Source organism: Mustelus asterias, chromosome 3 (assembly GCF_964213995.1).
Source record: "Mustelus asterias chromosome 3, sMusAst1.hap1.1, whole genome shotgun sequence".
NCBI classification, from domain to species: Eukaryota; Metazoa; Chordata; class Chondrichthyes; order Carcharhiniformes; family Triakidae; genus Mustelus; species Mustelus asterias.
In genome coordinates, this window is record NC_135803.1 from 35,820,413 (window position 1) to 35,844,186 (window position 23,774).

Consider the following 23,774-nt stretch of genomic DNA (forward strand, 5'->3'; position numbering starts at 1 on the left):
AACTAGGGGTCATTGTTTAATAATAAGGGGTTGTTCACTTAAGCTAGAGATGGGGAGAATTTTTTTTTCTCTCAAGAGGGTTGAGAATCTCTGGAACTCTCTTCCTCAAAAGGCAGTGGAAGCAGAGTTTTTGGATAATTTTAATACAGAGCCAGATAGATTATTGATTAACAAGGGGGTGAAAGGTTATCGTGGGTAGGAAGGAATGTGGGTTTGAAGTTATAAGCAGATCAGCCATGATCTTATTGAATGACGGCACAGGCTTAAGGGGCCGAGTGGCCTACTATTGCTCCTAATTTGTATCTACTTCAGAATCTCAACTGCCTAGCTTTTGGCCCTTCATTCACTACAGCATTTCTTAAACTACTCACTTCTACCTTTGGTTTCCTAGTCCCTCTTAAAACTATTACTCTCTCCCTCAGCTTAGCCATTTCTCTGGTAGGCCCTCATCCCCACTCTCTTCAGTCAGTGGACGAGAACATATATAATGGACAGCTAGTTTAGCCATTCACCACCAGATCTGGCTCAAACACATGAAGCGCTATCAGGTCCAACTGTCTTCTTCTTAAACTGCTCACTATCCAGGATCATTCTGGTTTGCTGAGAGTTTCTTTACTCTACTGCAAACTGTCTTGATAAAACCCATTCGCCTGTCTCAACACCCCCATCTTGAACAATATATACAAGGAGCTCATGAGCTTCTTTGTCACTAAGATTGAGAATATTCAGTCAGCTGCCTCTGTAGGCCACTGTGCTAAACATCCCCTAAAGTTCTGTAAAGAGTTCTTCTAAAGGGAGGGGAGTTTTAGCAGACAAGAATTGCCAGAATGAGAGCGAGTAATGGTTTTAATGGGAACTGGAGCATCAAAGGTAGATGTGAGGATGTGGTTGAACAGCGCATTAGTTACAGAAATGTAATGACAGCAGGCCAGAAGCTAGACAATTGAGGAGTTTGAAATGCAGTTCTAAGTGAATTGGAGGAGAGTTCTTTCCGGGCAGGACACTGAAGGAAGTTGAGTTTAGAGGAGGTGGCGGCGGGCGGGCGGGGGGGGGGGGGTGAGCAATCAGAGGTAGCATTATGTATGATTGATACTGTGGGGTAAAGCGACCATGTGATATGACACGGTCAGGTGGGTGGCTGTGAATATAGGTTGGGGAGTTCACAGAGTGTGAAATTAAGGGAGGACGGAAGGGCATTGAACTCAGAACAGAGAGAAAACATGATGAATAAAAATGTTGGCACTATTTAGGTGAATTCCAGGAGAGCAGGGTTTATGAGCCAGCTCACATGGGTTGCACTAATAAATCCAGCTCAATTGCCCCAAATTTTGAACTGTACATAATTGTGTGTCTACAATTCTGCCAGTGAGATAAAGGAGCCAGATTTAATAATGCATCCCCCATAAATTTGCTATGCCAGAATCTGGTTTATGAAAGTGACTTGAGAGAGATTATTATAAAAGAGACTAGGATTGACAGATGGATATTAATATGCCACTTATTTGCAGGATGTGGACAATGCATTTATGCTGCATTACCTGAGAGTGGTAATCATTTTACTGTAAATTAAATCGATTAAGTTTTTTGTAACAGCTTTTCACATTCAACTCTTTACTGTGTCAGGCCACAAATTACCATGTTTCTCATTTCAGTTACACAATTTACCATTGTTTAATTTGAACTCGACCTCAAGGTTACTGCTTCAACACAACAGTCACCACACCTTCATACCCTGGATATGTATGGTTATATGCACTGAAATTAATATAAAAGATATATACTGGATAGAGGATTTATTATTAGCAAATCCTTCTTTCAGATGAGTTATTAAACCGAAGCCTAATCTGCCTGCTCATGTGGATCAAGAACATGGGTGGACTAAGATTTGGCTCTTTTCCAACCTGTGCTTTTCCTGACCCTGCAATTCTCTCTTCCAAAATAATTTTATTTCATTGAAGTGCAGTGCTATCCCTTCTGTTAATGCTTAACAAAATAACAGCCTGTGAAGATCTAAAACAAGAAGAATAGAAAACAAATTGAACTGTATCGAAGATTAATTCTACAGTAAGTGCTAAATAATTTCAGGTTAAATATGAAAGGCTCAATACTCGTGATTGGCAGTAAAACTTGCTCTGAAATTATCAATTACATGTAGATTCGTGAAAGGTAGAGAAAGACTCTGGTCTTCATCTGGAGAAAGAGGAACATATTTGAGGATACATAGGCTACCACTGATTTCCTCCTTGTTCACCTGTTACTGCTTTTTCCTGGCCAGCTTGGGAAAGGTGGCAATAGGTTCTGGGAAACAGCAGTAACCACCAAAGAGAGAGGCCTTTAAAGCTGCCTGCTCTCCCTCCAGTTAGGCCCAAAGCACTGATCTGCTAGACTCCTATGTTGGTTACGGCCTTCAATGAGAGATATATTCTGATATTTGGGGTGTTTTTGTCCCTTTTAGGTTCCTTGCAGTCTTCTGCAGAATTGTCACAGTTCTGCTCTTCACAATAGCAGGCTCCCTTTTGAATAGAATATTCCCACTGGGAGTCCACTATGCATGGGTTCGGGTTCAGGATGACTTCAAAGGAATGAATGTACTACACATGCTGAACTTTGCTGCAAAGTAGAGAATTCTAGTCACTGAGTCCAATCCTCTAAGGATCACTGTGCTTTTAACAGCATTGGTATTTAGACGGACTGATATAGCGAATCAGTCACTACAATTTTAATTCAGCATTTAGAATTTTAAAAATCAGTTGGAATTTGTTAGGGGCAACATTTTGAATCTGAATAGCCTTAAAGCACAATGAAGTGCCAAAATCTACCTTGTCAACTGAGAGCTTTATGATGATTCCAGTGGTAAGCCTGACAGCTTTGATATATTCTATAGGATGCCTGCAGGCCGGATCTTTGGTTGGGTGTGGGTTGAAATAGGAGTCGGGCAGATGACCCCAGAATGAGTGCAGCAGCTGCGGGTTGGGTTAGGCACAAGGGCTGTCTCTGTGCTCTGGCACTGTGTCTAAATTTTTTTTTAAATCTCTCACCCCTCAACCCCCACACACTCCTTATGCTACATCCATGCCAACCTATGGCACCCGTAATTCCAACACATCTTCAGTGGTTCTCCATGCTCCCTGTGCCAAACGATAATCCCACCCACCTCCCATGTCTCAATATTCCCCATTGCAACTTAGTGTCAACCAATAGCACCGACCCTTAACCCCTCCATGCCAACTAGTCTCCTTGGATACTTCCAACTCATGTTTTATTAGAATTTAATTCTAACAAACCAAAGTGTGCCTAACCTCTCAAAAAGGTGTCCCAGGACTGTATCAAAAGATGTAGCTTACCTCTTCAAAGAAATACCCTGGGTATCCAACAATTCTACCAGACCTCTTCATACCTGGTCTACTCTGCACACTTGAAGATTCATGCAAATGGGGTGCAAAAATCAGAAGGCAGTGGAGAGAAATGATAATTTAAATGGGCAGCTGACTCTGCAAATCACACTGCACAAACCTCAGCCAGACTCCACAAAGATGAGAAAGGCTGGCTTCGGGTCTGAGACTTAAGTTTGACTATTTCCAGGACTTTTGCCACAACTGAGAAATCCAGGCCTTTTTTTTCTTGTATTGTGACTTATGTTTCTCATGACTCGTGTCAACACAATATAGAGCTGGAAGGGGGTAATTAAATACATTACATCTCCGATCCATAAGCAGCAACATGCTAAAGCAGTTCTGGCGAAAATTGTAATTATTTTCAAATTAACTTAAAATTGCTTCAATTTTAAATCACCTGACTATAGTATATGCCATGGATGTCTTGTGGGAAATAGTATGATTCATGATGAAAAATTTGCAGTTTATTCAATAGTTTTGACATTTAATAATGTATTTTGTTAGGAATGTGGCCCTCTGGAATCTGAAGCCATGGTGATGGGGGTTTTAGACCAATCCTTTGATGTATTGGTTGTACGATATGGTATCCAGAAGCGAATCTACTGTAATGTAAGTATTACTTATTAAAGATATTGAAAAGGTTACACATTTTCCAAATTAATCATTCAGTCAGATTAGATTCTGGTGTTTGTTTTATAGCAGTTTCCAGGTATAAAGCTGTTAAGTACATTATTTTTAAAATCAGTTTTGTCAGTGTAGACGATTCTTAGAGACCAACAGAATTTTCCAACTGAACAAAAAAATAAACTTTGTTTAACTGCAATTGTCAGGATGTCACCTTCCCATTATAACTGATTCATTCCAAAGCTGGTAAGTAGGAGGCAGATTGCTCTCAAATGGAGTCATGTGTATACACAGCATAGTGCTTTAGTGAAACCCCAATCAAATATTTCATATCTAACAGCTCATTAGAAAAATTCAAAGCAACAATCTGTTGCTGAAATAAAATGCCAAGCACAGCTTCTTTGTTATGAATAGTCTGTTCTGTCATATGATTATGATTCATTGATGACTGTTTAATGGTCCTGAGGGATCACCTTAGATCACTGGGATGTGCTAAAGTGAACAATTAGTGTGGTAAACAGCCTGTATTTAATAAAATTTTACAGTAGAAACCACTCAGGAAATTTATTCATCGGTGGATTTTTTTTCACCCTACCCTCGTCTTAAACTTGCAAAATTGGTTGTTTAAAGCAGTGGTGACCCTGGGAGGAAAAAAAACAATTTTGATCCATTAAAGTTTAATGAGCTAAGATTTCACTATTTACAAATTAAAGCTTCAGTTATATTGACATTGTGGTAGGAGACCCAATTCTATAAGGAGTACAGTGTTTGGATCCATCTCATTTGTGGCATTCATGTGCAGAAAGTAACAATGTCAAGCATTAGGTATGTTGGTGCTTGTTATCTACGGCAAATTTTGGAAACGTTTCTGAAGTTGGTATAATTTCACAAATTAAAGCATCCTACTGGTGCAACATCTGCCAACTCAACCAGTTGGCGCTGTACTAGCAGGTGGGAGCGATGTACTTTTTGATGCATATTAAGTTCTGAAGCTTACTGCTGGTTCCAGCTGTTCTCCAAGAAAGGCACTTTCATTTTATCATGAAACTGTCAACAGCATCCATTGTAGATTGCCTGAACTATCACGGTAGCAAAGACTAATTTTTCATAGATTTTCAAATCTGTCATCACAGCACCCTACTACGAAGGTCCAAAGTGCCAACCAAAGATGTTTGGGTGGATCTGCTATCACAAGTTATTTATTAACTTATGCATCATTTAATGAAAGAAGGTTTGTTTTTCTCAGAATTGAAGATGAAGGCAATTGGTGAGGACATTGTTGGAAAGTTAATACTGCAGCTGTACATGTAATGTCTGGGTTGCATTTCATGATTTTCAAGCAATTGTGAATTTAGTTCCAAAATCTGCTTTGATTTTTTAGGTGCTGCTAAGAATTTTAAGAAACTTAAATAATTATTGCATTAAATGCCACATAGTTGCAAAATCAAAATATTGTAGCACAAACCCAAATACCAGTTCAAATATGACTATTTTTGACTTATTGATCCCTTTTACTGTTTTACTTTTGTTAAAGTCAGCAACAGGATAGATAGCATGTTGAATAAATGTGACCATAATAGTCTTTCATCCATCAATATACTCTTCTAGATTATCTTAAGCATCCTTCATAGAACACTGCATAAAATGAGAATGTCTATGCTATCTGTAGATGTGTTACCAGTGGTTTAGCATCAGGTAGCTTTAGCCTCAAATACAGGGTGGGATTCTCCAGCCACGCTCGCCCAAAAGCTGGAGAATCCTGCCCAAGGTCAATGGACCTTTGCGTGATTCACATCCCCCCACACCACCTGCTACAATTCCCATGGCGGGTGAGACGAGAGAATTCCCCCCATGATCTGGTTAATGCTTTTTGAAGTGCCAACTGAGGGGGAATTACGTGATTTTTTTTTTTAAACAATATTAAAAACCTTTGTGAGGCTGATTCGCATTGATGAAAATGAGTACTTCATGTTCTGGCATATATTGGCAACTTTAATTGCAGTTATATTAATATATTTTAGGTTTCAATTCATGTCGATATCTGGAAGATTAGGTGTGTGCCCTAATCTGGAAGTGCAATGGTTTCACTCTGCAAACCAACTACTAATATTTTGTGTAAATGTTTGTATTTCTCTGAATTTTTTATGTAATTTTTTGCTTGGAGAATAAAATTATTATTTTAACTCTATCACTCTGCTCAGTCAGCATTGCAGATTTAAATCGACTACTGTTGGTTGAATGCTGGATGCACATTGCTATGGTAATTTAAGAGCATTATGAATAACATTTTCCACTTTGGAACCTCACAAGGCCGTTGTCCATCCAAAAGATCTTGCAAGTGATTTAAGCAACTTAAGTCCAACCTGTGGAAAGGTTAAATGTGCATGGGAAATATTTTTCTCCGTATGAAGTTGCAAGTCTGACTTTCAACTCTGAAAAGTGTGGAAACATTTTGCATAAACATTAATCACTTCATTGTGTACACTTCTCTTTATTCAAGCTGCCAAAATTTTTCTTCCATTCAGTTAATGTGAAATATCCACCCCCTCCTTTGTCTTTGCTGTAGGGCCTTCCTCTCCAAGGATTTACTTTTCACAAAGTAGGAAAGAACCCTGAACTAAGATTGATGTGGGAACCAGAGACATTGGACCAAAAACCAATTTGTCAGGTATTTGTTTATGGCTGTGTGACTGGGCAGTAAATATTGAAATTATTTTTTGCCATTAAGTCTGCAAATTTCTTTTCCATTTTATTACTTTTTAAAATAGTAAGACATGAGGCGGAATTCTCCCAAACTGCCTGCGGAGGGTTTAGTGGCGGCAGGCGCGTTGAATTTGGCAGGAGCCAAAACATCAGAAACCTGCCCGCGTAAAATTACATTGCAATTCTCCCAATGGCAGGTCGGTCACCCCACGAGAAGGTGGCACCAACACAATTTGCATTTATTTGCATCTCATGAATGCTCATTAAAATAACTGCCTGCCGATTTCCTGTCAGGCCTTCCAATCTTGTGTGAGCAGGAAATCCTGTTGGCGTCAAACCCAATTGCTAATGAGTGGCATGCACAAGGCAGTCCTCAGTCCACCAGAGACTTCGAGGTGAATGCAACACTGCCATAGTGCTGCACTGCTCCTGATGCACTGTTCACCACTCTGCTGGGGTTTCTGCCTCCGTTTCCATGTTAAGCCGGTCTTTATGGACAGCACCATGCTGCTGGACCCAGGGACCCTTCTGTGTTAGGAGTTGGGGAGTACAAGGGTCTCCTTCCTCATTGGTGCCACGCAACAGTGTCTATCTAGACAGCACTATATTGTGGGACTCATGCAGCCACTGCAACAAAGGTCCAAAGTTTGACCTGGATCGAGTGCCGGGAGGGGAAGAGGTTCAGGTTGCCTGATAAAGACTAGGGGTGGGATGTGTGTGTGGAAAGAGGGCAGTGTAAGAAGAGAGTAAAGGCAAGGCCTCATAATGGCAGAGGGGCCAGGAGATGGATGAAAAAAAAGAGCAATGGAAGACCGGGGGGGGAGGGAAGCTGGACTCCGACAAGTCTGTAAGAAAAGCTCACAGACCAGGAGATCAAAGGGGGATACTACACTGTTTACTGTAAGGGGATGCCCAAAGACTCCAGCGATGGTGGCTCGTGGTCCACGTGGGGCATGGACGCATCACAGCTCACTCAGGGGAAGGTGGTTTAATGGAGGAACAGACTTCTCACTTAGGCTTCGATGCTCTACCCTCTCGGTTGCTGACAACCTGCTCAGTCCTGAATGGTCTGGTGAAGACAGGTGGGCTGGAGAGAGTGATATCTGTGTGCTGGACTGGTGTTTAAATACGGCGCTGGGACCTTTGAAACTATCAGCTGAGGGCGAGTGGACGAATCAGTTCTGGCCCGCTGGGATCTATGCCCCTCATTATTTTATCGACCTCTATAAGATCACCCCTCAGCCTCTTACACTCCAGAAAAAAAAGTCCCAGTCTATCCAGCCTCTCCTTATAACTCAAACCATCATGTCCCGGTAGCATCCTAGTAAATCTTTTTTGCACTCTTTCTAGTTTAATAATATCCTTTCTGTAATAGGGTGACCAGTTTTCTGAAGGGGTAACCAAGAAGGTAGATGAGGGCAGTGCAGTTGATGTTGTCTACATGGACTTTAGCAAGGCCTTTGACAAGGTACTGCATGGTAGGTTGTTGCATAAAGTTAAATCTCACGGGATCCAGGGTGAGGTATCTAAATGGATACAAAATTGGCTTCTTGACAGAAGGCAGAGGGTGGTTGTAGAGAGTTGTTTTTCAAACTGGAGGCCTGTGACCAGCGGTGTGCCTCAGGGATCAGTGCTGGGCCCACTGTTATTTGTCATTTATATTAATGATTTGGATGAGAATATAGGGGGCATGGTTAGTAAGTTTGCAGATGACACCAAGATTGGTGACATGGTGGACAGTGAGGAAGGTTATCTCCAATTGCAGCGGGATCTTGATCAATTGGGCCAGTGGGCTGACGAATGGCAGATAGAGTTTAATTTAGACAAAAGCGAGGTAATGCATTTTGGTAGATTGAACCAGGGCAGGACTTACTCAGTTAATGATAGGGCGTTGGGGAGAGTTATAGAACAAAGAGATCTAGGGGTACATGTTCAAAGCTTGAAAGTGGAGTCACAGGTGGACAGAGTGGTGAAGAAGGCATTCGGCATGCTTGGTTTCATCGGTCAGAACATTGAATACAGGAGTTGGGACGTCTTGTTGAAGTTGTACAAGACATTGGTAAGGCCACACTTGGAATAGTGTGTACAATTCTGGTCACCCTATTATAGAAAGGATATTATTAAACTAGAAAGAGTGCAGAAAAGATTTACTAGGACGCTACCGGGACTTGATGGATTGAGTTATAAGGAGAGGCTGAATAGACTGGGACTTTTTTCTCTGGAGCGTAGGGGGCTGAGGGGTGACCTTATAGAGGTCTATAAAATAATGAGGGGCACAGACAAGGTAGATAGTCAATATCTTTTCCCAAAGGTAGGGGAGTCTAAAACTAGAGGGCATAGGTTTAAGGTGAGAGGGGCGAGATACAAAAGTGTCCAGAGGGCAATCTTTTCACACAGAGTGTGGTGAGTGTCTGGAACAAGCTGCCAGAGGTAGTAGTAGAGGTGGGTACAATTTTATCTTTTTAAAAGCATTTCGATAGTTACATGGGTACGATAGGTATAGAGGGATATGGGCCAAATGTGGACAATTGGGATCAGTTTATGGGTTTTTAAAAAAAGGGCGGCATAGACAAGTTGGGTCGAAGGGCCTGTTTCCATGCTGTAAACCTCTATGACTCTCTGACCAGAACTACGCACAGTATTCTAAGTGTGACCTTACCAATGTCTTTTACAACTTCAACAAGACGTCCCAACTCCTGTATTCAATGTTCTGACCGAAGAAACCAAGCATGCCGAATGCCTTCTTCATCACTCAGTCCACCTGTGACTCCACTTTCAAGGAGCTATGAACGTGTACCCCTAGATCTCTTTGTTCTGTAACTCTGCCCAATGCCCTACCATTAACTGAGTAAGTCCTGCCCTAGTTCAATCTACCAAAATGCATCAGCTCGCATCTGTCTAAATTAAACTCCATCTGTCATTCGTCAGCGCACTGGCCCAATTGATCAAGAATCCGTTGCAGTTGGAGATAACTTTCTTCACTGTCCACTATGCCACAAATCTTGGTGTCATCTGCAAACTTACTAACCATGCCTCCTATATTCTCATCCAAATCATTGATATAAATGACAAATAACAGTGGACCAAGCACTGATCCCTGAGGCACACCGCTGGTCACAGGCCTTCAGTTTGAAAAACAACTCTCTACAACCACCCTCTCGCTTCTGTCAAGAAGCCAATTTTGAATCCATTTCGATACCTCACCCTGGATCTTGTGAGATTTAACCTTATGCAACAACCTACCATGCGGTACCTTGTCAAAGGCCTGGCTAAAGTCCATTAGACAGCATCAACTGCACTGCCCTCAGCTACCTTCTTGGTTACCCCTTCAAAAAACTCAATCAAATTTGTGAGACATGATTTTCCACTCACAAAGCCATGCTGACTGTCCCTAATCAGCCCTTGCGTCTCTAAATGCCTGTAGATCCTGTCTCTCAAAATACTTTCCAACAACTTACCCACCACATATGTGAGGCTCACTGACCTGTAGTTCCCAAGCTTTTTCCTGCAGCCCTTTTTAAACAAAGGCGCAAGATTTGCCACTTTCCAATCTTCAGGCACCTCACCTGTGACAATCGATGATTCAAATATCTCAGCCAGGGGACCTGCAATTTCCTCCCTAGCCTCCCACAATGTCTTGGGATGCACTTCATCAGATCCCGGGGATTTATCTACCTTGATGTGCTTTAAGACTTCCAGCACCTCCTTCTCTGTAATCTGTACACTCCTCTGGGCATCACTATTTATTTGCCCAAGTTCCCTAGCATCCATGCTTTTCTCAATGGTAAATACTGATGAGAAATATTCATTTAGGATCTCACCCATCTCTTGTGGATCCGCACATAGATAACCTTAGATGACATAGATGAATTTGTATAGATTGTCGCCAGTGACATGAGGAAAAGCGGTTCTACCTAACATGGAGTTAGGGTCTGGAATGCTGTCCCTTAGAATGTAGTGTAGGCATTTTCAATTGAGGTCTTTAAAAGAGAGTTGGATAATTATCTGAAGTGCATGCATCACAAATGGCTCGTATACAGGTACAGCAAGTAATTAGGAAAGCTAATAGAATGTTATCCTTTATTGTGAGGGGAATTGATTACAGAAGTAGGGGAGGTCATTCTTCAGTAGTAAAGGGCATTGGTGAGACCACATCTGGAGTATATAGTTAATCTCCTTATTTAAGGAAAGCTGTAAATGCATTAGAAGCAATTCACAAAAGGTTTACTAGACTAATACCAAGTAAGGGCGGGCTGTCTTATGAGGAAAAGTTGGAAAGGTTAGGTGTGTATCCACTAGAGTTTAGAAGAGTAAGAGGTAACTTGATCAAAACCTTTAAGATACTGAGGGGTATTGACAGGGTGGAAATGGAGAGGATGATTCCTCTTGTCGGAGAATGTAGTCTAAGGGGTCATTGTTTAAAAATAACAGATCACTCATTTAAGACAGAGATGAGGATAATTTTTTTTCTCTGAGGGTCATGAGTCTCTGGAACTCGTCCTCAAAAGGCAGTGGAAGCAGAATCTTTGCATACTTTCAAGGCAGAAGGAGATAGATTCTTGATTAACTAGGGGATAAAAGGTTATTGCCGCAGACTAGAATGTGGGGTTGAGATTATAATCAGATCAGCCATGATTTTATTAAATGGCAGAGCAGGCTCAAATAGCCAAGTGGCCTATTAATATACAAATGGAAACATTTGTAGGATTATGGTGAGGAAGTAACATCTTATGTGCTTTTGAGCTTTTTGTGTGGCGCCTTATCAAATGTCTTTAGGAAATCCAATTTTATTATATCTAGTAGTTTCCCTTTATCCTACGAGTTACATCCTTAAAAAAACTAATACATTTGTCAAGCACAATTTCCCTTTCATAAAACCATTTTGACTTCATACTAGTGCATTTTAAGACTTCCTTACTAATCGATTCCAGCATTACCCAACAACACATGTCAGGCTAACTGGTCTATAGTTCCCTCTTTCTCTCTCCCTCCTTTCCAGAACAATGGTGTTACTTTAACTTATCAGTGTTGGATGAAACATGCTAATCTCTTTGGTTAATTAATTTAATACTCTGAATTACATTGAGTTCACAAAGTAAGAATCTGAATGCACTTAATGAACTTTTGCAAGTCTTGTTCAAGGTTCACACATTTACGTTTATTGCATAAGGTAATTATCACTTGTGAAAGAGTATAGAAGTGTACTCCAATTCAAAAGAAATGTATTTGTGATGGAATCTGTGCTTTATTTATTTAGCAAACCTTATTGACTTGGCAATGAACTTTGTTATTTAGGTAATAACCATTTTTGCACTGGTGGAGATTGTTTTAAAGTCAGACCACGCAGCCCTCAAGTACAGTGCCATTCTCAAGAAACCTACCGGAACCCCTGAATAAAGATATACCGGAACTCTGAAAAATGCTGCTGAAACCAAATCGTTTCTGTAACTGAAAAGTTTTTTTAATGCACAAAAAATATTTGAAAATTAAATAACATTTTAATGGTAATTTTAAGTTTTGATTTACTGCACAGAACAGTTGTAGCAAGTTTTATTTGAATTGGAATTGTGTCATGTGTGGTAGGGAACTTGCATAAGTTTTTACAGTTATATTTGTTTCATTGTGCATCACAATATTGTTAGAAACTGAGGTTAGAAAAGAGCAATAATATTTGAAACTAGAAGAGTGGTAAACATGAAGTGATATTGAAATCACGTATTGTTTGACATTGGATACATATCTAGACCAGCACTATGCCCAGAGTAATGAGAGCTATCTGTTGTAATGTATTCTGGAGCAAACAATAAAATGAAGCCTGCTTCCAAATATTCGTTACTTACAACTTTCTGATTGATAACAGATTATGTTCTCAATATATTTTGAAACAGCCAGAGAAAAACATTTTAATAATCACATGATTTGGTATTAGTGTCAGCTTTGTCTCAGATGTGAACGTACTACCATTGAGTTGGAAGCTTGTGGATTCAAGTCCTAATGCAAAGACTTGAACTCAGAATCTAGGTTGACACTTCCATATGGTGTTGAGCAAATGTAGCTCTTTTAAGTGCTGCTCACTTTCAGATGAGACATTACACTAAGACCCCAGGTAAGAATTTTTGTGTGTACTTATCATTCGCAACTGTCATGGCTGATCTTTGGCTCCAAATCCATCTTCTTGCACCATCCCCGTATCTCTTCCTACCCTTAGTACTCAAATGTCTGCCTTGAATTTACTCAATTACTGGATGTCCACAGCTCTGTTTTCCAAAGATTCACAATCCCTGGAGTGAATTTCAGTCCTAAGTGAATGAAACAATATCCCTTATTTTGAAACTCTGCCCTCTAGTTCCAGACTACCCAACCACCCAAATGCTTGAAATATCCTCCAAGCATTTACTCTGTTAAGTCTCTTAAGAATTTTATGTTCAAGAGATCACCTCTCATTCTTCTAAATTCTGGGGAACATAGACTAGTCTCCAAAATCTCTCCTCAAAAGACAATCCAATCATACCAAGAATTGGTCCAATGAACCTTGGTTGCACTCTGAAAGCAACTTATTCTTCCTTAGTTAAGGAGACCAGGACTCTCTCCAATGTCTGATACAACTGCTGTAAGATTTCTTTATTCTTTATATTATTAAATATAAATAGTATGTATTTTGCTAATTATTTGCTGTAGCTGATGTTAATTCTGTGATTCATGTGCAAAGAAACCCAGTTCTCTAGAATATCAACATTTCCCAGTCTGACACCAGTTTAAAAATGTTCTGCTCTTATATTTTTCCCTCCAAAGTGGATAATTTCATACTTTACTACATTAACTTCTATTTGCCATGTTCCTGCCCATTCACTCAACCTGTCTATACTCTTCTGCTTCCTTATGTCCTCCTCATACTTTAGCACATAGCTTTGTATTATCAGTAAATTTGGAAATATTGCACTTGGTCTCCACATCTAAGTCATTGATATAGATTGCAAACAGCTGAAGCCCAAGTACTGCCAACCCAGCAATTACCCTTTTATTCCTACTATTTTCTGCCCATTAATCAATCTTCATGCATGCTTATTATCACATAATCCTGTCTGTCTTTAGCTGATAGGGGAAAGAAATCCCATGGTGATAGTTGAATAAGAGTTGCAGGTTTCTTGGCTAATGGTCATCCCTCGAGCAAACATGACTAAAACTGATTATCTGCTTTTGGGTCTTGTATGCAAATATGTTGTCAGATTTCTTTACGTTACAATAGTAACTACACTACAAAAGAACAAAATTGGTCATGAAATGCTGAGGTACATGGTGCAGGTTTGAAATTGTGAGAATGGGTGTTTTTTTTAAAATGTTTTGGGGGAATCTAATGTTATTCTATGAAGAAAGGTGTGTGTGTGTGTATTTAATTTAATGGGGGAAAGGTTGCTGGAGATAGGTTGTCTGGGAGAAAGGAGACAGGAATAAGTGATAAATTTATGCATTTGCAATAAAACTACAGTCAAGTGGTGTTAGAAGTAAATAGGCTAGGTTTAGAAAATTCCTGATTAGAATATGTAATCGGGAATTATATAGGGAGCTGTTGTTTCAACTGTTAAATTTAAAAGGGAATAAGAAACTTTTACAACTTGCTATTTGCCCCGAAAGTGGGGCCATAGGAAAACATGAAAGATTTTTATATTTTGGAAAAGTTGATCTCAAAGAAATGCTGAGGGAAATGGAATTGTAGATGAAAGCGAAAAAGGATATTTAAGTAGAGATGTTGAGTTGATTTTGGGTTGGCTGTATGGGGACAGCCCCCTGGAAACAGTTGTAAGCTGGGGGAAGGTGCAGTTTGAATTAGCCATCCAATCAAATCAGAAAAACTTTGGGCAGTAAAAAGCAGTGTTGTTTCTGAAGTTCTTGGATTTATACAGTAAAGTGGAGAGAGTTTGAGAGGCACACTTTATTAAAGCCTTGGGGAATATTAGTGGATGTTTATAATTAAACATCTATCTCCGGTTTCCTCCCACAGTCCAAAGATGTGCGGGTTAGGTTGATTGGCCATGCTAAAATTGTCCCTTAGTGTCCTGAGATGCGTAGGTTAGAGGGATTAGCGGATAAATATGTAGGGATAAGAGGGTAGGGCCTGGGTGGGATTGTGGTCGGTGCAGACTCGATGGGCCAAATGGCCTCTTTCTGCACTGTAGGGTTTCTATGATTCTACCTATGAGGGTATGTTGCCTGGAAGCTGTTTACTTGCAAGTTTGACCAAGTAGAAAGTATTTTGGGGGGAATGATTTGTAAAACTAATTTTAACTGTGTAACTGTAGTCTTGTGTGCTTAAGTTTTCTTTTCCTATTAATAAACCTTTTTCTTTTTTTTAAAATCCCAAAAGCATTATTGGACTCTTTCTGCTGAGATTAGTACTATTCTTCTTGTTTTTAGAATACAAAAAGAAGTTATGGCCCATAAGCCACATTTTCCTCATAATAAATATGTGGCCATAATTAATTCAATTATGTAAATACAAGTTTGTTTTTGAAATATTTTTCTTCTTTGTTTGGACATCAAATGTATTCAATGAAAAGAAAATTGAAACCCATTAGGGAAAATGGGATTTTGTGCAAAGCATTTCCCATCTTGCTTTTTTAAAATAAGTATGAGAAACCAAACATATTTGTAGGTGGTGATCAGTGTTCCGTCTCTCAGTCAAAGCTGCACATGTGCTGGGCCACACAGTTATCTTGAATATACCATGCGGTGTAATAAACAGCCTGCGCACAACAAAGAAATATTAGAAGGAATATTGGTGGTGTTGTGACCTTTTTCATTTCGGCCCTCAGCTTCCCACCAAAGCTTCTCTGGTGAGATAGGTTAAATGTGCATCTTATAATAGCTTCATGCATTAAGTGGGTACTGTGAAGTGGCTTAGAGCCATAAAAAGCCTCCCAACAGCTGAGAATACAAAGGGGCCCAAGAAAGTCCAATTCACAGTACTCTCACTGAAGTCAGTAGAACTTATTGGAGTGATGTCAGAAAAATAGCACTGGAAGGGAGCTTAAAATCATTAATAAAAGTCAATTATATCTTCCAACTGCTCTTTGTAGTTTGATTTATTTTAGAGAAATCCCTACTGCTAGGTCTTCTCTCTTAACATGACAGGATTGCGATTTTGCTGAGTTAACTTAAAATAATGTCCTCTAGTGAGTAAAGTCACAATGTGATGCAGGACTAAGCCATATTGTAAAGTTTGGGGTCAGTTCTGATCTGTGCTGAGTTAATTTATCTGATGCCATTAATTAACCTCATTGGTCCTGTGATAGGGAGAAGAGAAAAAGAAGTCAGGATTGCCTTTTCTTTTGCCATCTTGCAATTTCTAGCATGTGCAATGCTTTTCTAATGCAACAAGGATAAAAGAGAACAGGCCAGCGGTGACATGGTATATTTTTATTTTGCTTATTTACATAATATAACAGGCCGAGGTGAATTGAAAAAATGCATGCAGCCATAATTGCACATAAATATCTGCAATTCGTCCCTGAACACATTATTTTGTCCTTCCCTTCCTTCCCACCACTTTCTTTAGAAAGTGGAAATTATTCCTGGTGAAGGTAAGCTGGCACTGACGCAGGTAACATAAACTAAGGAGTAAGCAAACATTACATTGAACAACACAACTAATATTTGACATCTAAATGATGCAGGTAATATATTTCTTCAGAAAATGTAGTATGATTACTTTAAATTGACTAATCTAGTTTGTACAAGGTATCTTCATTATCACAATTTTTGTTTTTCTACTGCAGCAAGGATATTCAGAGACAGTTAGCAGGGCAGTAAGAGCAACCAGACTAGCTAAGGTAACTGAGCTACAAGGAGAGATTGAAGAACCCAGGATTGTTCACTCAGAAGAAGAGAGATAATGAATTCAAAGGGGATAATGAATTATTTGATTTTTTTTTAAAGGTAAATAACTATTGGGGGACACAATTGCAACATTATAATAAGGCAGTTAAGCAGAAAGTTTAGGTGTATAATTAATTGGGGAGTGGTGAAGCTGGACTGGCTTGCTCATGATGTGAGATGCCGGCGTTGGACTAACGCTGCCAGTCCAGCGCTGGCTTGCTCAGACATTGGAGACAAATGTAATACAGTCATGGTGTATAGAATTAAAGGATAATTATGTAGATCTTTAAGGAAGTGTGTGATTGAGAGGTATTAAATTTGGGGATGGTTCAGTGGATGGCAGAGCCTTTTCCACTACTAGAATTTCCACTGTTTCTCCGAGCACTGGCGTTATTGAGGATAATGACCAAACACTGGTAAGAGAATTGCTAATGAAGTATTCTTTCCCAGTTGTATAATTCAATGAGTTTGAGGTTTGAGATTTTTTTAAATAATGGGTGGCATGGTGGCACAGTGGTTAGCACTGCTGCCTCACAGCACCAGGGACCCGGGTTCGATTCCCAGCTTGGGTCACTGTCTGTGTGGAGTTTGTAAGTTCTCCCCGTGCCTGCGTGTATTTCCTCCGGGTGCTCCGGTTTCCTCCCACAGTCCGAAAAACATGCTAGTTGGGTGCATTGACCCGAGCAGGTTCTGAAGTGTGGCGACTAGGGGAATTTCACAGTAACTTCATTACAATGTTAATGCAAGTCTTACTTGTGACTAATAATAAATAAACTTAAAGTATGGACTGTACAACCCAATTCAGGAATGATTAACAACTGATGAGAGGTTTTCTGTGTTCAGGCCCAAAACAGAATCAATGTAGCTAAAACCCAGAATGAGTATAACATCAATGCACAATGTAATACTACATTCCGTAACACTACATTCTGCACTCTCTTGTTTCCTTCTCTATGAATGGTATGCTTTGTCTGTATAGCGCGCAAGAAACAATACTTTTCACTGTATGTTAATACATGTGACAATAATAAATCAATCAATGCACCGAATGAGATGTCTAATGAGACTCCCCAATTTTGACTTGCATTTCAATACAAATATGAGACTCTATGATTTTGATAGTAGAGCATGAAATACACATTAAATTTGTTTCTGATTCACAAAGATCTATTTTAATACTTAAAGTTATGAAACAGTGTTTCTTGACAATTGATAGGAAATTCAGAATACTCAGATTCTAACTCAAACTATTAGGAATTTTTTTTAAAAATAGTCTTATCACCAAGTAGCAGTTTTTTTAATCAAGAATGATTAGTTTGATAAACCATTGGTGTGTTATGTGTTAAATTTCATCAGCTCAAGTCTTGATGCTTCACAATGTGTTTGTCCCTTTTAGGACCAGACCCAATGTTTGGAACTTAAACATGCAACTCATTTTTTAAAAATAATTTTAAGAAGAGAGGGACTGATCTCAAGAATTGCAATTCCAAATAAACTTGCATTCATTTGAAGCATTAAAGGAATGAGTTCAGATAATATTTAGTCCAGATGCAAAAGGAAGAGATTTGCATTGGAATCACTGCTATAAAAAATCTTTCGATAATCCACATTTCAACAGGCATTGAAATAGGGTGTTTTAGGGTTTCTCCGTGAAATTTTTATAAGCTTTCTTCAGAAAAGCCCCTGAGGGAAACACAAACTGAAATCTCGACAAATGCTGAAACCCAGGTGTAGAGGCAATGTATGATTGTCTGCAATGCAATGAAAATATCTTACTGTTTCTGAGGTTACCAGTGACCCTAGAAACTCGGCTCTAACCAGATGCATTAAAGATGATCAAAATAATATCACTTTTATGTGTAGAAAGTGGCGAATCCTATCCTTTGTCAATGCAGAATTGTGGAATTAAGAATAGATTTTAAAATTCTGACTTTTGATTTCATTGTTGAAAAAGATCTTTGTAGAAGATAACAGTATAGAACTAAGTTTGGAGGGTATATGTGCATGTTTGAAAACAATATTTGATGATATACCATTGTCTCAGACTGAACCAAACTGTTCTATTAGATTCTAAGCTGCATGATGAACCCCGTATTTTCTTTAGCAGAAAGACTGCAACCTATCTTCTCTGTAACGTTGTCACCTCCTCCTCTACCTCAACCACTTTGTTGCTCAAATATGCTTTCTGTCAACTCCAGCATCAAGTACACAATTGTCATTTTTGGCTTCCCAACCCTTGTCCTCCTTCTTCCATAAATTCCAATCTTTCCAAAGTCATTGCTGCAAGTATCTAATTCCACAGTGACCCAAACTACCCCACCACCCCCCAAATTGTCTTAACTGACTTATATTGGCAAACCATTCTAAAGTCATTTAAATTTAAGAACTCTAAATTTAAAAACCTCTGCTTCTTTATAATCTACATGTCCTTGCCCCCAATCTATGCCCATCAATTTGTCGTGCATTATCTCGCATCCATCAAAGAATTTGATCCTCTCTGCTTGGGCTTTTGTGCAACTCTTTCCACCTGTAACCCTCCCGCCACACCCCCAAATTCCATTCCCCTGATGCTGGCAGTAGATTTTGATTTGATTCATTATTGTTACATGTATTAACATACAGTGAAAAGTATTGTTTCTTGGATGCTATACAGACAAAGGATACCATTCATAGAGAAGGAAATGAGAGAGTGCAGAATTTAGTGTTACAGTCATAACTAGGGTGTAGAGAAAGATCAACTTAATGCAAGGTAAGTCCATTCAAAAGTCTGGCAACAGCAGGGAAGAAGCTGTTCTTGAGTCGGTTGGTACGTGATCTCAGACTTTTGTATCTTTTTCCCAATGGAAGAAGGTAGATGAGAGAATGTCCGGGCTGCGTGGGGTCCTTAATTATGCTGGCTGCTTTGCCGAGACAGCGGAAAGTGTAGACCGAATCAATGGATGGGAGGCTGGTTTGCATGATGGATTGGGCTACATTCATGACCTTTTGTAGTTCCTTGCGGTCTTGGGCAGAGCAGAGGCCATACTAAGCTGTGATACAACCAGAAAGAATGCTTTGTATAGTGCATCTGTAAAAGCAACAATTATGTCTTGCTTTCTGGAATTCCTTACCAAAAACCTTCAACCTCATTCCTTTCAAAACTTAATCCAATCTCATCTCTTTGATCAAGCTTCAAGTCCCATTTCTAATCTTTCTTTTCTTGACTCTGTGTCCATTTTCTTTCAACCTAAATCATCCATGCAATGATTTTTAAAGCATCGTTTAGTGTAAGTTGTTAAAGAATCAAACACAAGCTTTCAGTGATTGTCAAATTAGCATCAAAGATTAATTTTCCTCCTGACCCACAAAAATCAATTCCATTTATTCCAACCCCTGTCAGCCCTGCCTGGGATCATATTTCTTTTAATTTACCTGCACTGACTGGTTTCTGCATTGGAATTACCACATTTTTAGTTGTCTCGTGTGGGAAATGAGGCCTGAACATAAAATTGGCCTAGAGTTGCCAATTCTGGTTTGCCATATTCCTGGAGATTTGATCATCTGCTATCCCTCAAATGATGCTCAATCACTTGACAATGACAAATTCCTTTAGTTGAGTATTTCCATATCCCCAAGTTCTAAAGAAAATATTTGACTTTTTGTTTTATAATGAGATGAATAACAATTTATAAATGAAAGAACTCAAAAGTTTAGCGCGATTTAAGGGTAAATATGAGAAAACAAAAACAGAAAATACTGGAAAAGCTCAGCATCTATGGAGAGAGAAACGGAGTTGACTTTTAGAGTCTGTGTGATTCTTCTTCAGAACCATATCTGGCTAATTACTTTGTGAAATGAGTCTTGCAATTGGGTATCTTCCATCACTTGGACTGAAAGTACAGCTGCTGTGTCAGCAGGCCAAAATCTGTGCGTTTGAAGTGCAATTGAAAATATCCTCATTAGTTGCATAGGTCAGCTGCTTTCATCAAGCCAGTTAGGTTAATCAATTATTTTTCTGCGAACAATTAGGAGTAAATAATGTTTTATCACTCCCACATTGATATTTATTAATTCTATTTCAGTGGCAATGATCCCAATAATTATGAATCAGCAATTACATTGTGAAGACATATCATAGGAAAAATAACAGGCTAGGTGACCTGAATAGCATGCACAGAGTGTTCTTACACAAAGTAATAAGAAACATCTGAGAAACATCCAGCACAAATGAATAGAAAAGTGAGTAATATTCTAAAATGAGAGTCATAAATTTCCTAGTGTTGCCCTTTAAACCTTGAGCTGAATAATGTGTTTTCGATGCAGCTGTAGTTTCACTGCTCTGTTTCACTGGATAATGAGACATTTGAAAGAAGCTGGGCTTATGAGCATTGAATAGCCAGCTTTTCTTTCTTACATCATCTCTCTGTTTAACTCTTTCCTGCAGAATATCATGTTCATGTTCTAGGTTAAGCTTATAACTACTTCTCTGCATCCGTCAGACTTATCTTATTCTTGCTTTTAGTTCTAAGAAAAAATACGATCGGGAGTTGACCTCTGGTTTAAGTAGCCATCTCACTGAATTTCATCAGGATACGTCACACTTTTAGCAGAGTCTTGGTATAAAGCCCCTTTTTGTTTAACATTAGCAAATCCATTGTTCCTATACATTTGTGACAGAGCCATCTACTAATGAATTATTGGGGTGAATCACCAAAGCCACATATGGGACGGCAATGGTTCGCTGATGATTCTACAGTGTTCAGCCGTATTTAAAACTCCTCTGATAATGCAGTACCCCAAACAACCTAGCGCAGGATTTGCATGAAATTCAAACTTTGGCTGCCAAAGATCATAAGATTTAGGAGCAGAAGTAGGCTGTTCGGCCCACCGAGTTTGCTCTGCCATTCAATGATATCATGACCTGATCTGATATAATCCTCAGCACTTTCCCACCTTATCCCCATAATCTTTGATTCCCTTACCAATTACAAATCTGTTTCAATCTTAAACATACTTAACCCAGCCTCTACAGCCCCCTGCAGCAAAGAATTCCACAGATTCACTACCCTCTGAGAGAATAAATTCATCTTCACCTCTGTCTTAAATGGGCAACGCCTTACTCTGAGATTATGCCCTCTGGTCCTCAACCCTCCTACAAGGGGAAACAATATCTCAGCATCTACCCTGTCAAGGCCCTTGAGAATCCTAAATGTCTCAATAAAGTCGCCTCTCATTCTTTTAAACTCCGATAAGTATAGGCCCAGCCTACTCAACAAGTTATAGATTTAATGTTCTTGTCACATATGTTTCATTTCATGGTCACCTCAAGAGAAATGTCATTTTTCCTTGAAGTCCACCAGCACCACTATCAATATGTCTTCCAACACCGACATCACAGGGATAACAATTGACCAAATTTGAAGGGAACAAACAAAAGCTACCAGAATAGGGTAGAGGTTGACAAAGAATAGCGCAAGCCATAAATCCACTAGCCATATAATTCTTAAACCAGAGTGATGGAATACCACTCATTGAAGAGAATGGAGGGTGCAACCACTTACAAACAACAGTTCATTTGATCAATACCCCCACCTGGGATTCAATGTCCACCACTGGGACAGTGTAGCTGGACTATTTACAGGATGCACTGCAGCAACTCATTGACATTAATTCAATAATGTCTCAGTTCTTTTTGACCTCTGCTACTAACAGTGAATGAGAAATAATGTAGAAGCAGCATCACATGTAAGCTACACACCAGATTGATTTGGGGGGTAAAAAAAATCACAGTTCCTTCTTCATTGGGTCAGAATCTTGAAACTCCCTATCGTTGGGACATCATTGTGAGAACATCATCAACATAAACTGCGCAGCAGTTGAAAGAGAAGACCAGCACTGTCTCAGGCCAATAGCAAATAGACATGTATAATCAGAGTCTTAGACTCAGCTGGACATAGCAAAGAACAAATGAATCTGTCTGCAGGGAAACTGGAGTCCCAGCATCTCATGGGCTTTTAGCTGAAGTAAAGAAGTGGAAATTGAGAAAGTACAATCTCTGGAAAAGGTGGGGTGAGAGTCTGGTTTTGGCGAGAAGTCAGAGAAGGAATGACAGTGGCACACACAAACTGCAGTGAACAGAGAGATTTTCAGACACGTTGGCTGGAACTCTACCACCTTGCCCGCCATGGAATCTGCACGGGCGAGGGTCCGACAACGGACCGTTGCATGGTCTGCAACCTCCCCACCCCCCGCTACGATTCCTGTGGCAGGCAGGATGGGAAAAGATCCCCCCAGTGTCTGAAAAGTTCCATCTGACCATCTCCCATTTTGCCCCCATAGCCACTCTGGAAGTTCATCAGAAACAGTATTTATCTCATGTCTGGTAAAATTTCAAAGCAACTCCAAGAAAATAGCCAGGCCATTATCAATTCAAGCCGGTACATAAACAACTACCAATACATGACAAAGGAGAAATTTTCTGGTGCCAAGTGGTCACCATAATCATGCTAAACACCAAAAGATATTGGCCTGTGACTTGATCAAAATTGGGCTGCAGGCCTTGTCTAGAATTCTAGATTAACCCATGACCTACAGATGACAATTTGATGTGAAAAATTCAATTACTGGGTCTGTGACTTGTGAATTTTGGCCAACTCCATATAAGGTCCACAGTTGGCTCTTGGGGATGGAAGGTAATATGGGGAAGGGTGGGAGTAAGCCTAGACTGGCATCAATCTGATAATTGTGGAAACGTTAACTGTGTTTCTCTCTCCACAGATGCTGCCAGGACGGCTGAGTTTATCCAGCATTTTCTGTTTTTATTTCAGATTTCCTGCATCCAGTATTTTGCTTTCATTTGAGTGTTTAATTCATGCCATTTCTCTACCAGGAATGCCTTCCTTCAAGAATATTGCTCTTCTCTCTGACAGGATTTCTGTTTTACTCTTTTAGTTTCATTGCTTTCCTTCTCACTGTAGGTATTTGACAATTTGTTTACCAAAACTTACTTCCATAGCCACATTTCCTTCCTCAACGACTGTCTCCATCTCACCCCACACGGATTCCAACTCAAGTTCCATCCCTCATGTTTTGAATCCGCCCAGGATTATAGTATCTCCGGGATATGCAACACCTCTCGGACTGCTGTTCTCACTGCATTCAGAGATCCACACTCAATGCCATGCACTGCCTCTCCAGCAG

The 23,774-nt window shown here is 39.7% G+C and overlaps 1 protein-coding gene across 2 annotated transcripts in view; it reads left to right on the forward strand.

Annotated features, from left to right (window-relative positions):
* Positions 1 to 12,562, forward strand: part of dis3l2 (DIS3 like 3'-5' exoribonuclease 2) — a 248,192-nt gene extending 235,630 nt beyond the window's left edge. For both annotated transcript variants that reach the window (XM_078207700.1, XM_078207706.1), the window contains 3 exons: positions 3,900 to 4,004; positions 6,586 to 6,687; positions 12,018 to 12,562. In XM_078207700.1, coding sequence (XP_078063826.1) covers positions 3,900 to 4,004; positions 6,586 to 6,687; positions 12,018 to 12,119 — 309 coding nt within the window. In that variant the 3' untranslated portion in view covers positions 12,120 to 12,562. The remainder of the gene's footprint in view (positions 1 to 3,899; positions 4,005 to 6,585; positions 6,688 to 12,017) is intronic.
* The last annotated feature ends 11,212 nt before the right edge of the window (positions 12,563 to 23,774 follow it).